The sequence below is a fragment of the Rhinoderma darwinii genome, chromosome 5 (genome assembly GCF_050947455.1).
Source record: "Rhinoderma darwinii isolate aRhiDar2 chromosome 5, aRhiDar2.hap1, whole genome shotgun sequence".
Classification (NCBI taxonomy): domain Eukaryota; kingdom Metazoa; phylum Chordata; class Amphibia; order Anura; family Rhinodermatidae; genus Rhinoderma; species Rhinoderma darwinii.
In genome coordinates, this window is record NC_134691.1 from 319752061 (window position 1) to 319769741 (window position 17681).

A 17681-nucleotide genomic window follows, 5' to 3' on the forward strand; every position below is an offset into this window, starting at 1 on the left:
CGCTAACTCCCGGCTTCTTCCTCCAGTCTGACCTCCCGGGATGACAATTAAGTCCAAGTGACAGCTCCAGCCAATCACAGGCCAAGCACAGGCTGCAGCGGTCACATGGACTGGCGCGTCATCCAGGGAGGTGGGGCCCGATGTCAACAGAGGCGCGTCACCAAGGACGCGTCACCAAAGCAACGGCCGGGAAGTTCTCGGTAAGTACGAACTTTTTCTTTTTTTTCTACAGGTTTTGCGATATTGTGTTCGGCATTCACGGTCGAGGGTGCTGAAAGAGTTAGCTCTTTCAGCACCTTGGACAGTGACGGGCGTCGACTAGCCTCATCTTTATGATGGCGGCTGCGCGAAAATCACGCAGCCGCGCATCAGACACGGATGACACACGCAGCTGTCAAATGTTTTTTGCGCGCGCAAAACGCCGCGTTGTTTGCGCGCGCAAAAACGCAACGCTCGTGTGATTCTGCCCTAACTGCAATGTCTGAATGGACCCTAAGGCTACAATTACAAGCAGATGACAAAATCGGTTCCAAGTATCTGAATAGGTTTGTTTCTACAGCATGTGCATGTATTTTCACAAACTTCATACAGGCGAATGGGAAAATTGCAGAAATTTCTGCAACAAATTTGGCGCATGTGAATTCTAAAAAATATAACATATTTTACAATTAGTACAAATGGAGTACGCCATTGGATTTGCTTTGGTTTTAGGAAAAAAATTGCTCTGGTAAAAAAATCTGACTTCATTTCTTACAACTCTTTGCTGAGCAACATGCAACCAAACACAATGTCGCACTTTCTGGCTCCATAAAGGAATACAAGTAGTAGATCCAATTCGATTTACGGAAATGACATTTGCCAGTAGATCAATAGTGTCTGCCAATTAGTATGATAATCGTGCTGGGGACGTTCTGATATCATGCCGTGCTCACCAGGCCCCCATAAAGCCCTCTGAGCAGCACAACAGGGGTGATGGCTCATTAACAGGTAATAAGCATAATTAAGAAGAACAGAGCCATGTAAAAGTATAAAACATATTAGCTATGAATATATCATACGTAAAAAAAGAAAAAATATGTATATCTTCTGCTTTTTTAAAATAATACCTAATGCAGAATCAGTGTATTACAAGCATGTACAACAGTGAGATATTGACTATGTATTTTTTGCTTGTTTTATTACTGTTTATCTCCCGTTTGGCACCAACATATTCTGCAGCACTGTACAGTTAGGGCAAAGCCCCACGTGGCGGAATTGCTCTAGAATTCCGCTGCGGACACTCCGCAGCGTTAATCCGCAGCGGACCCGTTTCTCCATTGCCTTCCACTTCTTCTTAGTAGGGTTCGTTTAGACGAGGCGGAAAATTCCGCTGCGGAGCATAGGCTGCGGTGCAGAATTTGGTGTCCGCAGCATACAATTGATGTTGCGGACCTGTGGCGGACTGATTGCGGACTCATTGCGGAAGTTCTCCATTGACTTCAATGGAGATTCTAAATTCCGCAATGAAGTCCGCAGCTGTCATGTACATGTTATGTGTGCTGCGGAGCGTATTGGTTTTTTAACATGACATTTCTTCATTCTGGCTGGACCTATGTATTTCTAGGTCTACAGCCAGACTGAGAAAGTCAATGGGGCTCCCGTAATTACGGGTGACTACGTGTGTGCATCCGTAATTACGGGAGCGTTGCTAGGAGACGTCAGTAAATAGTCACTGTCCAGGGTGCTGAAAGAGTTAAGCGATCGGCAGTAACTGTTTCAGCACCCTGGACAGTGACTACCGATCCCAATATACAGCAACCTGTAAAAAAAAAAAAATGAAGTTCATACTTACCGAGAACTCCCTGCTTCTTCCTCCAGTCCGGCATCCCAGGATGACGTTTCAGTCTAAGTGACGGCTGCAGCGGTCACATGGACTGCCGCGTTATCCAGGGAGGTCGGGCTGGATGCCGAAAGAGGGACGCATCACCAAGACAACGGCCGGTAAGTATGAAATTCTTTTACTTTCACTAGGGAAAGTGCTGTCCCTTCTCTCTATCCTGCACTGATAGAGAGAAGGGAAGTACTTTCACCTCAATACGCAACGGCCAGTCCGCATCAATTTACTGCACATTTTGGGCAGATCCGCCACAGAATCTGCAACGCAGATTCTGTGCGGCATTGATGCGGACAGTTGCGGAAGAAAACCGCCACGTGGCGCCATGCCCTTAGGCTTTGTTCACACAGTGCAGATTTGATGCAGATTTTTCATTAATTTTTTTAAGCCAAGACCAAACCTGGATCCAGTAGAGGTCACACTTGGAGGCCTCATGCACACGACCATATTTTTCATCAGTAATTACGGACAGTAATTACTGAGAGTAATTACTGACCCATTCATTTCTATTGGCCACAGACACCTTTCAGAATTTTTACTGATGGGTGTCCGTGCTGAAAAAATTATAGAACCTGTCCTATTCTTGTCCGTACGGACTCTCCCATAGAAGTCTATGAGAGCTTCCGTAAATATGGACGGCTACGGATGTGCATCTGTAAACCGTCCGTAGTTACGGAAGCGTTGCTATGCAACATGCTGATGACATCATTTGCATCCTCCCTCTTTTTTTTTACGGATCCGTATATATGAATGCAATACGTATGAATTACGGATGCCTACAGATCCGTATTTACAGACAGATTACAGACTGATAGATGAAAGTACGGTCGTGTGAAAGGAGCCTAAGACGAAGCTACAGCGAGACGCGCGTCGGGAGAGCAGTGGTGGTGCGTGACTGTTCCTCTCTGGGTTTCCCTGTGTTCCAGCCCAGCTGCATTTTGCAGGTATTGTTTCTATCAGGATCCTTCTAAACCCTTTCATTTATTGGGTGTCATGTGTGGTTACTTATCAATTTACTTCTATTGCTATTGTTATTTGTTCTATATCCTGGTACACTGCGCTGGTCCCTTCCTCTTTCTATAACTATATGTTATAAACATTGGATTCAAATGACATTCTATTATGTACTGTTTTTGTATAGTACCTTGACACAGTCTGTACTTTTGTGATGCCCACTGCATCTTTTCTCTCTCAGTTTTATTGTGAGGGTTGAATTTTTATCTATCTGTATATGTTTGTATATTTTAGCTCGATTATTCAATAAAATCTATATTTTTATCGTTTATACAAGGTTGTGTTTTGTCCTCAATAGGTTCTATATATTTGTGTTACACGTACCATGATATCTAGGGTTGTTCTAGGTTTGGGAGCCTAAGGCCTTCCTTTATATATTTCTTCTGTAACGTTCCTGGTTTTGGCGTAAAAAAACCCCCATGTAAAATCTGCACTGTGTAAACAAGGCCCAGATGTACAGTCACACGGAGCAGCAGACTTTGTTGCAGAAAATTCTGCGTCTGAAAATCAGTTCCATTTATCTGTATGGGATTTTTTCTGCAGCAAACACATTTCTGCAAAAAAAATTAGCCGCGTGCGAATCCACACGATTAAGGGCGTGTTCAGACGTGGAATTTTTCCGCTGAAAATGTTGCTGCAAATTCACTGCAATTACGCAACGAATCTGCAGCAACATTTGCATATTTGACAGGTAATTCAGACATTGCGGATTTGCTGCAGATTTCAGTTTTTGCATTGCAAAGGCTGAAATCTGCAGTGAAAATCCACTGCTTCTCCACTTCATTAAATTCGGCCACGCATGCTGCGGAATGAAAATTGTGAACTAATTTACCTAAAAATGTATAGAAAAAAACAGCTGCTGCAGATTTCCACTGCGGGCTGTCCGCAGCGGAATTCAACAGCAATTCTGCCACGTCTGAACGTGCCCTTATATCAATCTGACACCAAAGAGTACCCGGAGAAAACCCACACAAACAAGTGGAGAACATACAACTCCATGCAGGCACAGCCCTGGGTCAGATGAAAACCAGGATCCAAGTGCTGTAAGGCAACAGTGCTAACCACTGAGCCACTGTGCTCTCCTTATGCTTAAATTTATGGTTTTTAATTAAAGGGGAAGTCCACCCAAAATTCATATTACAAAATTCCATAGACACATGTCAGTGGTCTATATGAGCACAGACCACTGCTGATTTCCCAAACCATAAAGTGGTAAAACCCATTCGGGAACCATTACTGGAAGTTTCTCACCAGACATTTTAAGCAAAGTACCATTCAACCAATTGTGATTTACTAAGAATGTTGTGTCAGAGATTTCCAGAAGCTAAAAATCTCCCAGTAATTTGTGGGCTCTATACAGTCCTACAGGACCTTCATTTTCAAAATCAGCGGTAGAGTTCACAAACTTCACTGTGATCTTCTTTAAAGGTGTTTACATGTCATTATAATCCATGTTATTTGTCTCTGTACGACAATTTGAACCAACATGGTTCCCTTTCCATGGGCCCTCACCCCTATTCCAAGAGTATTCTCTGTATTGTATGGACTCATTGTAACAGCTCGGAAAGTTCTGTAGTTACAAAAATGTGATACAATGCTAGAATGAGAGCTTCCATTGATTGGCTGAACAAATACTTCAGAATCCTCTAAGAACAAATTGGGTGATGGCTGAAGACATTGTTCACACGTCGTGGTCAATGGCATGGTTTTTCCATAATTTTGTAAAAGTATCTGCAAAAAATGCAAATTGACCGTAATGTGTGAACACAGACTTATAGAGAGTGTCATAGTGACGTCAGAAGTTTTGATTGGTGGGGGTCCGAGCACTGAGACCCCCACAAATCACTAAAACTAAGCCAATGCAGCGGAGTATGGACTCATAGACTTTCTATTGTGTCCGTACACTGCTACATCGATTTCTAGAAAAAGCTGAACAGAAACGAAGCAGCTGAGTGCTCAAACGAGTGCTTCTGCAGGTTAATTTTAGCGATTGGTGGGGGTCTAGGTGCTCAGATCCCCACGAATCAAAACTTCTAGAATGTCACTATGACTTGTCAGAAGTTTGTTGAACGTTTAGTTACCGTTTCAAATAAGGAAATTAAATGAATCCTCTTCCTTATGATAACTATCATACGGGAACTTTAAGGATCAGGAGAAGGGGCACTTTCTGAATCCAATGCCTTGGGTGCCGAAAGAGCTTGTACCGTCCCTGGCTTTACCTTACTTCTGTCAATCAAGAGTATTGCCAAGTAGGCAGTGCAATTTTAGTCAGTACCAACCTACAGTACTAACCTACCTCCTGGCCCCTGAGGAACCAACAACTCAGAGAAGACTGACGTAAAGACAGGATAGATACTGATGTATTGAGACCTAATGCCCTTTTACACTGCGCCACAAACTGACAGAAGCAGGCGAGCCCTTTTTGGATTTGGGCATACTTAGCAACTACTACTTAACTCTTTAAGGAAAAGTTTGCCTGTCTGGAGAGAGATGCACTTTAACACTAGTCATGGTCACAAGAGACCTCACTCTAAAGCTATGTGTGTGTATATACAGTATATATATATATATATATATATATATATATATATATATATATATATATATATAAACTCCACTTTTCTAGTATTGTATGAAATAAAAGAGAGGCATACTGTCAAAACATTGACATTAAAAAGCAGAACATGACAAGAAGCCATTCTCACATCCATTATTCTGAATTACTCTGAATGTAATTTAGTGTTGAATGTCACATACCATTGTGAGCTGCACTAGTAGATAAGCCAGACACAGCCTCCCCTCTCTCCCAATCTCGGGCAGCACTGGGTCTGATTCACATTGTGAATGCATGCGGTAACGCAAGCTGACTTGCTGTTTGCTGAGGGTGATTTAAAGGAACAGTGTCATCACAAATTATTTTTTTATATGTTAAAGATGTTAGTGCTTTATTAAAAACGTTTATATTTATTTGTGTGTTTGTGTTTTACTTTTTCTTATTTTTACACTTTTTCTTCCCTATGGGGGCTGCCATTTTTTGTTCCATTTCTGCATGTGTCGATTAACGACACATACAGACATGGAATACGGCAGCCACAGTCCCATAGGGACTGCGAACGGCTCCCGTCCCATTCACTTGTGTGTACGGCGTCTGTGTGGGAACTGCGAATGCGCTGCTCCCACACAGTCCAATTTGAAATTGGCGCCGTCCGGCGCCATTTTCCTGTGGACCGGAAGTCGCGGCCGGACAGTAATATTACTACTTCCGGTCGCGGCTTCCGGACTTGTGCACTTGGACCAGCGGCAGCAGACGGAGCGGACGGGCCGGAGGGAGCCGCGGCGGCAGGAGCAGGTAAGAGATTTCAATGTATGTTCGTGTTTGTGTGTGTTTACTACTGTATGTAAACCTACTACACTGTGTGTTAGCTCAAAAAATGGCGACACACAGTGTAGGAGGTTACACCGTTCAAACCCCTCGTTTATCCCGGCACTAGCCAGGATAAAGGAGGGGGGGATGCTGAGAGCTCACTAGAGCGAGGGCTTTTTACCCAATTTTGCAATGCTGCAATTTTGGGAATAGCTCCATCTAGTGACCAGAAATGGGAAATATTATAAATTAGAATTAATTTATAATATTTCCTGACTCGTGAAAAAAAAATAAAAAATTTGAACAATGTTTAATCACCTACACACTAAATGTTTAATTAAAAAAAAAAAAACATGTTTTTCTGGCAACACATTCCCTTTAACTGTCTTTGACAGTTGTTCATGTCCAGCAGCAGCAATCACAGAGGCAGTGGTCCGTGATTGTGGTAGAAGGAGCTGGACAACACGGAGTCACTGATAGACACTACCCAATGGGAGGTGCTCTGGATTCCGTTCTGTATCAGCTTCAACTATGGGGCACTCCCCTGGATACGTCACTGGAGGAGTGCACAATGAGGGAGGGAATAACCTGTATAAAGAGCAACAGAAAACACATGTGGGTGAGGACGTCACACGCCGGAACCAGCGTTTACTCCAGCACGAGGAAACAAGTGCTATGAGGAATCTCTGCCACTGCAGAAGATTGAAACTTCAATACAGCTCCAACTTTATTTGTGCCCCCTGTCAAGGAGGTTATCTGGCCTTATTAGATCACTCACATGTTTTGCAACAATTTGGAGCATTTTCTTTAACTCTGCAAAGAAATGATAATATCACCAATATTGAATTGACTTTTTTTTGCATTGAGCACTACATCTCCTGTACAATAAGGAAGATTTTTTTGTAAACAGTCTTGTCCTGGTGTGTCATTTGTTTTACACACTTTTTAAATATGTTACAAGTAAAAGTTACATTTTAAACGAAACTCTAGTCCTATTCCAGTGATTGGATTTGGGCATACTTAGCAACTACTACTTAACTCTTTAAGGAAAAGTTTGCCTGTCTGGAGAGAGATGCACTTTAACACTAGTCATGGTCACAAGAGACCTCACTCTAAAGCTATGTGTGTGTATATACAGTATATATATATATATATATATATATATATATATATATATATATATATATATATATATAAACTCCACTTTTCTAGTATTGTATGAAATAAAAGAGAGGCATACTGTCAAAACATTGACATTAAAAAGCAGAACATGACAAGAAGCCATTCTCACATCCATTATTCTGAATTACTCTGAATGTAATTTAGTGTTGAATGTCACATACCATTGTGAGCTGACTTGGCAATGGCCTTGGCGGCATTTCTCTGCAAGTCAGGCAGGGGAGATGTCTCTGCAAAGGTCAATATCTTCTTAAGTCCTCCTGACTGCTGAAGAAGTTGAACAGTCTCTACATCCTCCAGGCAATTTGAAATGATCAAAAGCGCCTCCACATGTAAGTCATTCAGCTCCTGATAACGGAGATTGAGCTCATATGCAGTCAAACCACTTTACTTCCATACAATTAGGTCATACAAGTAGATCCCTTCGGCTGTGTTTACACTTCATGCTCAAAACGCATTGCCGTGATTTTAGCTAAAACGCAAATTGCCGGCAACGTGTGAACACAGCCCTAGGTTATATTCACACAGTGCAGTCAAACTGTGGTTAATTAATACAAAATCATGGCAAAATGCATTTCGCATGTAAGAATTTCATGGGATTCACGGTAATAAACCGCTAAGGCCCCTGCACACAGGTCGGATTTGCAGCGGAAAGTCTGCAGCAAATCCGACCCAGATACCGCAAGAAATTTCGGCCGAAAGTCAGCAACAAATTGTGTCTGATTTGGTGCAGACCTTTGGCCGGATTTGCCGCTGAATACACAAGATAAGAGGAGAGACAAAAAAGTCTATACTTACCTCCCCTTGATCTCCCATAGTGACGTGTCACTCCTGGCTGCCAGACTACTGAGATGGCGTTTTCCCCCATGTGACCGTTAAAGCCTGTGTTTGGCTGCAGAAGTCACATGGGATAAAACGTTATCCCAGGAGGGCGGCAGCACTAAGACCAGATTGGGGATGAGTGAGATGTCAATATGGGAACCCTAAGAGTGGCGAGTATTACTTAGGGAGGATTTACACGCGCGTGTAATACATCCGTGCAACGCGCGTGCTTTTCACACGCTTCGCACGGACCTATGCTAGTCTATGGGGCCGTGCAGACCGTCAGTGATTTTTGTGCAGCGTGAATCCGCTCCGTAAAACTCACGACGGGTCCTATATTTCTGCGTTTTTCGCACATCACGCACCCATTGAAATCAATGGGTGCGTGAAAATCACGCATGCCACACGGAGGCACCTCCGTGGGACGTGCGGGATTCGTGCAACAGCAGGCAAACTATGATTGCAAACAGAAAAGCACCACGTTTACAAACATACAAACAGAGTGTTACAATGATGGCGGCTGCGCGAAAAGCACGCAGCCGCGCACCATATGATCATGACACACGGAGCTGTTAAGTGCCTTTTACGCGTGCAAAACGCTGCTTTTTTTGCGCGTGCAAAAACGCACACGCTCGTGTAAATCCTCCCTTACTTGTGATATTTACTGCGAATTCGCAGCTTTTCCACAGCGAAATTTGCACGATTTTTTGGTGGAATTTAACTTTCCCATTAAACTTAATGCGTAAAGTCTGCAACCAATATGCAACTATTCTGCAGCATAATTTGACATGTTGTGGTTTAAAAAATCTGCACCGCAGGTCAAGTTCTGCAAGGAAAGTATCAGCAGAATCTGGATAAGGCCTTATTCACACGAACGTGTACGTTTTGCGCGCGCAAAAAACGCTGCATTTTTTGCACGTTGAAGTTGCGTGTGTCATCACTATGTGTTGCCATATGTTATGGTTATGACACGCGGTTTTGAAGTTTATAAAAAGAAATGAAGGAAGTGCTTTTATTTTTTCCTTCATTTCTTTATCTACAGTTGTGCGAATCACGCGCGTCACACGGAAGTGCTTCCATGTGCCGTGCGCGATTTTCACACACCCATTGACTTCAACACGCTGCGTGAAAATCACAGACTGTCTGAACGGCCCCATTCACTAACATAGGTCCGTGCGACGTAATACACTTTCGTGTGAATAAGGCCTAAGGTTGTTAAAATCTCATCCACTTTGGCGCTACTATAATACACTGCAGATTTTTCGTCTGCAAATCCAGACGAAAAATATGCAGAAATTACGCTACGAGTGCAGTGGGCATAAGGATGTATTAACATGAGTCGTTTGGTTTTTTTAGGGAGCCTTTTTTTTTAAATTGTGGTAACACCACAACATATTTGTAGTAATGCCATCATTTTTGCTGCATTTACAAAAATTGCAGCAAAAATTTGGACTAAAACAACTCATGTAAATATACCCTAACTGGATTTTAAATTATATACAGGGCCATCTATAAATACTCACAAGTATGTAAGCTCTATGATAAGAGCTTATAACAAAGTACAGGAATTCACCCAAATGCGTGGGTGAAATTCTGAGCCCCCATCTACCAAGTTTAGTATGTCAGATCCCATAATTGTATCCTATGACATAAATGTCCGAATTCTGCACAACCTACCAAACTGCTTGCGTAATGTATGATGATATATTGGACAGCCATTCTCATTGACAGATAGCCTGGGGTAAGGCCTCATACACAGGGCCATTTTGGGATCCATCTCACATAAATCTCTAATATAGCACCTGCAGAAATCAGGTTCCATCATTTCTGGAGAGGTTCCCCTGACTCCCCCTTGCAGAGGCTCTCTATTAAAGTCTATGGGAGTTACAGAAAGCGCCAAACAAGCAGCCCATTGGAGCTGATGTAGCTGACGACTACTTTGCATGGGTAAACTTATCAGGGGACCCGTCTCCCAATAGGATAGGATATAGGATATGCCATAAATGCTTCAGATGGGCGGTTTGCGCAAATTTCTGCTATGTAATATAAAATGTAAAAAAAAGCTTACTTTTGTTTCCAGGATTTTTAAAAGGTGGTCCAAAGCTTGGTTTGCCTTTAGAGCTAGTCTGCATTCTGCTTCACAGCTGACACTACCAAGAGCCTTGAGAGACAACTGCTGAATAACTGGATAGTCTGACTTAAGTAGTTCCAGCAATGACGGGATAGCGTTCTGCTCACATATTGCACTGCGACTTTGGAAGTCCTGCAAGTAACAGTGATATTTACATATTAACACATCACGGTACAGCACAATTGCATACGTGAGGTCTAGTATGAAAGTAATAATCTGGATAATCCAGACTCTCAGTACATGAATAAACTGGGCTCAGGACTCACTGAACTATCAACGGCGATCAGCTGGGAAAGTTATAAGCGGCAATATATTCGGAGTGGGAAACTGTATAACATTGATATGCCGTAACAGCTAAATAAGTTATCCTATTGGGAAAAATTATTTAAAGGGAACCTGTCACATTAAGCATGCTGTCCTATCTGCAGACAGCATGTTATAAAGCTGGAGGAACGGAGCAGATTGATATAATGTTTTGTGCAAAAAGATACAAGATAACCTGTAATGTATGCATTTAAATCCCTGTTCAGTGTGGTCTAAAGAGTCCAGTGGGCGGTCTCAACCATTGATTGACAGCCTTACCTGTATGAGTGTGAATTCAAAAATAGCTGCCGATCACAGAGTAGGACCGCCAACTGGACTATTAAAAGTTACGAGATTTAAATCAATAAATGACAGGTTATCCTGTATCTTTTCGCACACAACTATATATAAATCTGCTCAGCTCCTCCTGCTTTATTACACAATGCTGACCGCAGATAAGACCTTATGTTTGACATGACAGGTTCCCTTTAATATCTGCTCTTGTAAGGTAACCTATGAAAATACTGTTACCTGTGCTAGCAGATAAATGGATTCTAGAGAATTCTTCTTCACATCAGGGTCTGGGCTGCTTAACAAACGGACAAAATGTTCCAACCCATTTAGTTCATATATTCTTGCTTTACCGGTATATTCATTAGCCATATATGCAAGGCAAAGAGTTGCAAATTCATGGACCACCACGTCTTCTGCAACAAAATAAAACATAAATATTATAGTATATGATTATAATGTACTATATATGGATTATTGTATAGAAATCCACAATGTGTTCACCTGAAGAGCCAAAACAGACATTTCCTGCCCATAAAGGTTACATACCGGATACCAGATTCTGTTACATACTGTAACTGAAGATCTATGAACTAATAGGGGCCTTAGGGCTTAAAGGGCTGTTTATGTGCTGACACCCCGTTTAGTTAGCACCGTCTACAAGACTGACTATGCTAGACGCCTGGAGGAGATGAGACCTGTACATGGGGAACATAACGTCTTCTCATATGCCGTGCAGCCAGCTGTTTGGCAGCCTGTTGTCACAGAACTATCAGTTTACAAGAGATGGCAGGAGAACAAATGGCCCCAAGGGGGCTGCTACTTTATAAAGTAAGAACATTATTATATACATAAAATGTTAGTATTGTTCTCCAAAGGAGAACCTCATTAAACTGAATTATCCTACCATGAGCAGTTTTACTAAAAATAATTATCTGTAGCACTATTTCTAGTTTTTTTTAGATTCTGACAAGTCATTGAGATGATCCCGAACACATGGACTTGAATGTCCAGCACTGTAAAAATCATAAATCTGAATGTACATGAACCCTCACCTCCTGAAAATGTCTAAATTACATGTTAGAAGATTATTTTAAGGAGCAATTTACACTGTTCAGGCATAACATTAGAACCATCTGCCTAAGGGCTTATTCAGACGAACGGGATATACGTCCGTGCAACGCGCGTGATTTTCACGCGCGTTGCACGGACCTATATTAGTCCATGGGGCCGTGCAGACATGTGCGTGATTTTTACGCTGTGAGTGTGAGTCCGCTGAAAAAAAGTCACAACATGTCCGTTCTTTGGGCGTTTTTCGCGCATCACTCACCCATTTAAGTCAATGGGTGCGTGAAAACCACGCATGCCACACGGAAGCACTTCCGTGGGACGCACGTGATTCGCACAACAGCAGTGAAAAGGATGAATGAAAACAGAAAAGCACCACGTGCTTTTCTGTTTACAAACATCCAAACGGAGTGTCATAATGGCGGCTGCGCGAAAAGCACGCAGCCGCGCATCATACGGGGCTGACACATGGAGCTGTTAAGTGCCTTTTGCGCTCGCAAAACGCCGCGTGTTTTTCGCGTGCAAAATGTACACGCTCGTGTGAACCCGGCCTAATATTGTGTAGTTCCCCTTCGTGCTATCAAAACAGCTCTGATCCATTAAGGGTATGTTCACACACCCTATTTACGGACGTAATTCGGGCGTTTTAGCCTCAAATTATGTCCGAAAATACGGCTCTAAAGCGTCGGCAAACATCTGCCCATTCATTAGAATGGGGTTACGATGTTCTGTGCCGACGGTCATTTTTTTTACACGCCACTGTCAAAAGACGGCCGCCTCAAAGAAGTGCCTGTCACTTCTTGAGACGTAATTGGAGCCGTTTTCCATTGACACCACGGGAAAAACAGCTCCAATTACGTCCGTAATGGACGCAGCGAAAAGCGCCTGCACTTGCCATTACGTCTGAAATTGCGGAGCTGTTTTCTCCTGAAAACAGTTCCGCAATTTCAGCCGTAACGGACGTGTACATGTGAACATACCCTAAGGCATGGACTCCGCAAGACCTCTGAAGGTGTCCTGTGGTATCTGGCAGCAGAACATTTAGCAGCAGATTCTTTAAATCCAGTGACTTGTGAGGTGGGGTCTCCATGCATCGAACTTGTTTTTCCAGCACATCCCACAGGTGCTTGATTGGATTGAGATCTGGGGAATTTGGAGGCCAAGTCAACACCTTGAACTCCTTGTCCTGTTCCTCAAACCATTCTGGAACAATATTTACAGTGTGGCAGCACGCATTATCCTGCGGAAAAAGTCCACTGCCATTAGGGAATACCATTGCCATGAAGGGGTGTACTTGGTCTGCAACAATGTTTAGGTAGGTGATATGTGTCAAAAATAACATCCACATGAAAGTCAGGACCCAAGGATTCCCAGCATAACATTGCCCAGAGCATCACACTGGCCCCGCCGACTTGTCTTCTTACCATAGTGCATCCTGGTACCATCTCTTCTCCAGGTAAACTATGCACGTGCACCTGGCACTCCACATGATGTAGAAGAAAATGGGATTCATCAGAACAGGCTACCTTCTTCCATTGCTTCATGGTCCAGTTCTGATGCTCACATGCCCATTGTAGGCAGTTTCGGTGGTAGACAGCAGTCAGCATGGACTCTGACCAGTCTGCAGCTACGTAGCCCCAAACATAGCGAAGCCTTTCTATCATAGCAGTAATTTTTTAGCAATTTGTGCTACAGTAGGTCTTCTGTGGAATCGGACCAGATGGAGTAGCCTTCAATCCCCACCCACAGCAATGATGCAATGAGCACATGATCAGTTTCCCGGTTGTCCTTTGATAGGCACTAACCACTGCATATCGGGAACACCCCACAAGACTTGCCATTTTGGATGTGCTCTGACCAAGTCGTCTAGCCATCACAATTTGCGCTTGTCACTCAGATCCTTACACTTGCCCATTTTTCCTGCTTCCAAAACATCAACTTCAAAAACAAATTGTTCACTCGCTGTCTAATATTTCCAAGCCCTTGACAGGTGCCATGGTCATGAGATAATCAAGGTTAGTGGTTTTAATTTTATGGCTGAACGGTGTATGTATGGCACTATCTTAGCATATCTTGGCACTATACCTATGGTTTTATATGTATGGCCCAATTTTAGGGGGCACTTTGTACAAAATTATTTTTGGGGGCACTTCATATGGCAATATTTTGGGGGCACTATGTGTGATATACTATTTTTGGGAGCACTACATGCATGGCACTATTTTGTGGGGCCCATGATAGTGATCCCCCCCCCCCCCCCATTATTTGCTATGTACATAAAGTTTGAATGTATTTTAGCCATTTATACTTTGTCATTGGTTCTTTTTGTGTGGCATTAATAATGCAGAAGTTGTACGTGTGATTTAAATGTACACATCTAATGTATAGTAAATGCCATCTTATGTTGAAGCTGCTTTTAAGTGTTTTTTTCAACACAGAATCTAAGGCATATATTGTAAAACCAGTTCTCTCGTAAGCAGCTATTAGTTACGGTGAAAACATAGCAGCAGATGGTTGGGTTTGTCAGCAGAACATTTTGCAATTTCTACCTTCTGGAGCAAGCCGAGCAATTAGCGAAGGTATCATATCCAGTTTCTGCATCAGTTTCCTAACATCATCTGGGAGAAATACAAAAGACAAAAAGTTAAATGATGGGAACTGGTTCTATGATGTTAACATCTGCAAGACATTTATTCAGGAAACACGGTAGCATGTATTCTATAATGACGATCATTCAGTTATGGAGAAATGAACAAACCAACGTTCTTCAAAATATCGACACTTCAAAACCCATCCCAATGAATCCACCGTTCAATGAAGTATGACATACACATATGGGAAGAACAGATGCTCTGCATTGTACTGATATGTTAATAGTCAATTTCTAGTACAGATATGATTGTACACAGTAAAGAGTATACAAGTGCAGACCCTGAGACCTAAAACTTAGCTGGGGCACAGGCCTCCTGGTTGTAATGTCAGACATCAGCCTCTCTGCATGGTTATCATTTTACACACTCAGGTTTAAAGAGGACTGAATTTGGTACCATAGTTAAAAACGGACTTTGATTTCAACCTTTTATACATCGGTTTTAGGTGTATGTTCTAATTTAGCACTGAGCATACAGGCCACATTTCCTAGATCCAGAGTTTATTTAATGAACCAGGCAATGAACACCACTTAGACCCCCTTCACATCATGTTTATGCCATACATTTAGCATGTACGTCAGAAACGCTCCCGACGTACATGCAAAACATGTCAGTAGGGCTTCATTAGCCCGACATAGGCCAAAAGAGTGTCCTTTGGCCTCCGCTGGGCTGGTATACGTTAATATACCTTTTTTTTTGTAGGATGGAATAGCTTAGACTATGATATTGCTCCCACGCATCTGTCACAGGTATACGTTAATAGTATACGTTATGGAGATTCACCAGGGCCGAAGTCCCGGGAAGAGCATCAGGCAGCGCTCTGCCCAGGGATTCTATGCCCGGAGAAGCTCCTGACTACACTGTCCATATATGGACAGTGACTTCAAGGGCTTCTCCAGGGCCGGAGTCCCACAGCAGACTGCTTTCGATGCCAGGAGCTTCCCTGGGCACAGCGCTTCAGGTAGCAATTAGGGTGACGTATCCCACTGTAAACCTGTACAGTGGGATTCTTTCTGTGGGAAATTTTCTGCAGCAATTCCGTTACACCTGGACGAGCCCTTAAAGCGGCTCTGTCAGGTCCTCTGTCTATAGGATATATCGTTTTCTATTCTGAATTTTCATCCACATACTGTGATTGAAGTCAGTAGATTTGGAGGGCTTGGTTCACTCTGACATTAAATGCTAGAAAATCGGGCACACATGTGTTAACCCTGCTTAGTCATGAACTCATCTGGGTAAACACATAAATTGTATTCACACGTGCCAGTTTTGTGGCGTCTTTTTTTCCGCAATATTTGCAGAACGTCAGCAAAAACACCACAATTACGCAAAACCACTGCATTTTTTTTGTATATTCCAGGAAATAAAGTGACTTACTTTGTGCTGCCATGATTCCACAGACCATTGTGGCGTTTCTGCGCACTATTTTATCTTCATGAGAGATGAGTTTAGATAACGATTCCACTGCTCCAAGTCCAAGAAGGGTTATTTTATTTTCATCTCCTTAAAGAACATACGTTAATAATTTAGTGTTGCCCAACGATTTCTACAGCTTGTTAAGAGATCAATACCAGCTAACATTAATAAGCAGGTTACTGACTAGACTGGATTAGACAGTAAAACGAAGTACTGATCATCACACACGTCCTTATGCTATTACATAAACGTGAATAAGATGTATAAATCTTATATGGCTCCTGATTGTCTAAAGAGTCGTTTTGACCCTCCGCTAAAATCTATGTTCGTCAATTTCGTTGCTGCGTCGTCATAGAAGCTGAACAACAAATTTGACAGAGTGCAGGATCTGTCGCATGACGGACACCAACCGAACCCGACTGACCCCATTAACTTAGAATGAGGTCTGCCAGGTTCCAACTTCAATTAGAACTATGTCACATAAATTAAAGTCATATTTAATAGGCACCTTTTAGGTGAAATCAAAATTGCAATTACAGGACACTGGTTTATATATATATATTTATTTTAGTTGGGTTTGATATATAAACATAGCTTATGTGTTAAAATGTTTGTAAGAATGAGCTAGATTTATACTTTCATATATACACAGTACTGACAGGACGTAATGTAGTTGTACGAAAACAATGTCCATGTCCTTACACAACCTTTACCCAATCTCTACTTCACACTTCACATCATAACAAACACTCTTTGTGAGCCCATTCATATATATATACACTGTCACGTTGGGTGCGTGGACCCACTAGGCCGTACCGCCTTGACGGTATGGCAGCTGGCCAACAGGATGCAGGTCACAGTCTATAGTTCGTATAGGGTACCTGTGGCAGCTCGGACAGTAGCAATGACAGGCTCGGCTGGGACTTAGGCAGCAGGCAGACGTCAGACGTGGTTTAGCAGGACAGGTGTGGAATACAGCACAGCACGACTACAGCTCAGCACGGCACTTGACCAGGTAGCACGGGATATAGGATACAGGTACAGGAACGTGTAACACTGGGAACTGGGAAACACTAGGAGACCATTTGCTAGACAAACTTAGGGTATGACAACAACGCTCAGGCATTGCAGGGAGGGGCACAGTCCTTCTTATAGCCCAGGGTGCTCTGGGAGAAATCAGCTCAATCTCCCACATGTGTGTGCTTTAGTTCCTTAAGTCTGGACTGAGCTCGCAAACGCACCCTGGTGGTGACTGTGGAACAGGACGGCCGCATGTGTAGACATCTCTGGAGTGAAGGGCGTTGACTGGATGCAAGGAGTTCTTTGTCAGCGACCACGGACGTTACAGTATCCCCACTCTTACGCCCCCTCCTCTTGGGGCCAGAGCGGGAGAGAAACTTCTTCAGAAGGGTAGGAGCATTGAGGTTTTCCTCTGGTTCCCAGGACCTCTCTTCAGGACCAAACCCCTTCCAATCCACCAAATAAAAAATACTTCCTCTTACCCTCTTGGTGTCCAAGATCTCCTTAACCTCGAAGGGCCGCTGGAGGCAACTGCAGGGCTAGGAGTCT

At 42.9% G+C, this 17681-nt stretch overlaps 1 protein-coding gene across 3 annotated transcripts in view; it reads right to left on the reverse strand.

The window, feature by feature from the left end:
* ARMC3 (armadillo repeat containing 3) overlaps positions 1-17681 on the reverse strand; it is a 103313-nt gene that overhangs the window by 55765 nt on the left and 29867 nt on the right. For all 3 annotated transcript variants that reach the window (XR_012847770.1, XM_075827559.1, XM_075827558.1), the window contains exons 4-8: positions 16074-16199; positions 14595-14663; positions 11218-11393; positions 10321-10515; positions 7595-7778 (exon numbers count right to left, since the gene is read on the reverse strand). Coding sequence is in view for 2 of the 3 variants with exons in the window: in XM_075827559.1 (XP_075683674.1) it covers positions 7595-7778; positions 10321-10515; positions 11218-11393; positions 14595-14663; positions 16074-16199 (750 nt within the window). In the remaining variant the exon portion in view is untranslated. The remainder of the gene's footprint in view (positions 1-7594; positions 7779-10320; positions 10516-11217; positions 11394-14594; positions 14664-16073; positions 16200-17681) is intronic.